The sequence below is a fragment of the Austrofundulus limnaeus genome, unplaced genomic scaffold, assembly GCF_001266775.1.
Source record: "Austrofundulus limnaeus strain Quisiro unplaced genomic scaffold, Austrofundulus_limnaeus-1.0 Scaffold15, whole genome shotgun sequence".
Lineage (NCBI taxonomy): Eukaryota > Metazoa > Chordata > Actinopteri > Cyprinodontiformes > Rivulidae > Austrofundulus > Austrofundulus limnaeus.
Window position 1 is genome coordinate 1,104,397 of NW_013952417.1, and position 1,995 is coordinate 1,106,391.

The 1,995-nt window shown below is 51.6% G+C and overlaps 1 protein-coding gene across 1 annotated transcript in view; it reads right to left on the reverse strand.

Annotated features, from left to right (window-relative positions):
* Positions 1 to 1,427, reverse strand: part of LOC106513785 (probable G-protein coupled receptor 158) — a gene marked incomplete at its 3' end in the record, with an annotated part of 66,051 nt that extends 64,624 nt beyond the window's left edge. Inside the window, 1 exon segment of the mRNA XM_014002770.1 lies at positions 391 to 1,427. Within this exon segment, the coding sequence (XP_013858224.1) occupies positions 391 to 1,232 (842 nt within the window).
* Between the last annotated feature and the right edge of the window lie 568 nt (positions 1,428 to 1,995).

The window sequence follows — 1,995 nt, forward strand, 5'->3', positions numbered from 1 at the left end:
TAGCACAGTACTAATGTCTGAAAATAAGCTGCTTTAAAGTCACCATCAAACATAAAGTAAATCTGTCATAATGCAGCTACTCACTAGAAACTCAGTGAGTAAAACTTTTTTTTTACTTTTAATAATATTTCTGTATTTATTTCAGATTTAGTCAGTCATACACTTAGTTCTTATCAGTGTTTAAAGAAGACGTGTTAAAACTTTGTTTAGACAAAGTTAAGCAGGAAACATCAAAGTTCATTACAAGTGGCCCTTCGAGGGCCACCATAACGCTCATGTGGCCCTCGGTGAAAATGAGTTTGACACCCCTGATCTAACGGAATCAATCAACCATGATCACGTTAAATAAGTAGCCCACCCTTCCCCTTCCCGCCCCCGCAGGTGTCCTACCTGAACTCTGGAGCAGAGCCCCCCTTCAGTTCATAAAAGCCCGCAGACAGTGTCAGCAGCCAGTAAGGCACAAACGTCCCGTGTTCACACTCCAGGTACGGCGCCGACCACTTGATGTGGTTTTTGTTCAACAGGTAGCCTTCGCTGTAGGACCCCCAGCCGCTGGAGCCTCTCCTGTGCGCGTGCGACCTCTTCACGTCCCTGAACTCGTTAAACCAGTCGGACTCGGGGCTCCGGTTCTTCAGCTGGCGGTGCGCGGAGCCGGACAGGTCCTGCAGCACCACCTCCTTCTCGGTCCTGGTCGCCTGGAGGAAAACGAGGGGCTCCGGAGCCGGAGAGTCCGGGTGCAGGGTCACCACGGCTCTGTGGATTTTCGGGTCCCCCTCCAGGATGCTCTGGACCAGCGCGTGGTACCAGTGGATGTCCCTGGGGAGGGTCTGCTCCCGGGACCTGTTGTTGGTCTGCAGGATCATGTTCAGGAAGTTGGTGGCGTGCGCCACCGTGTCCAGGATGCTGTGCAGGGAGTAGTGAGAGGCCACGTGGAGGCCCCCCCGCAGGTTGCTCAGCTCGCACCTCCGGGAGCAGTTGGCCTGCCTCAGGGCGGAGGAGTCCCCCGTGTGCAGGAAAGCCGTCACCACCCGCGGCAGGTCCTCTTCGATCTTGTGCGCCACCACGGTGCGCTCCGTGGCCGCTGCCGGCGCGTGCAAGGTGGGCTGCTTCTGGGTGCTGAGGACCGGGGGGTGCTTCTCGTCTCGGTCATTGTCCGACCATTCCACATAGCCGTAGTTTGAGCCCAGAACCAGTCCTGTGTGCAGAAGGAAGGGGAGGATCATTAGAACCATGGCTCCGATTCACAGACGCAGAGGGGACACGGAGGGAATCATCCCCAGATAAACGTCCTGACCGCCGGCAGGACCGCCTGGAACCTGGATGTTACAGGCATTTCCTGGAGACAAGCGCGACTTTCAGCCACCTTTCAAGCTGCGCGGTCTATTTATCACTCTGTGAGGAAGAGGATGAAGAGGAAGGAAGGGGGAGCGAAGTGATTCCCTCCCAGTAAGAACCATAAGAGGCGGTGTGAATCGTTGCCCACCAGAGTGGGCGGATGTTTCTGCAGGAAGGTGGGCGGAGCGTGGGGGACCGGAGCTGTCCGGTGCTGAACAGGCAGGGAGTTAGGTGTTAGGGGAAAAATAAAATCAGAAAGATGAACAAACTGCATTCGAATTAAACTAAATTAGATGTAGAATAGAATGAGAAGAAACATTTATGTATTTTATAACATTTAAATAGAAAATGGACTGTAATACCTTTCTATCTGTGCCCTCATTTACACATCCACACATCCACACAGCACTCAGATCTCTCTACAAAACTAACACAGATACATAAAGAAACATCACACTGATGAGAGGCAGAGTTTCAGTGCCTTGCCCAGGGACACTTCGACATGTGACTGAATCGTGGTGGAATCCAACTGCCAACTCTCAGATCAGAGGAGACTCTCCTAACCACTCAGCCACAATTGCTTCAAACAATAAGACAAGAAAAACTGAACTATTAAATGTATGTTCCACATTCAAAACACGTGAATAATAATAATAATAA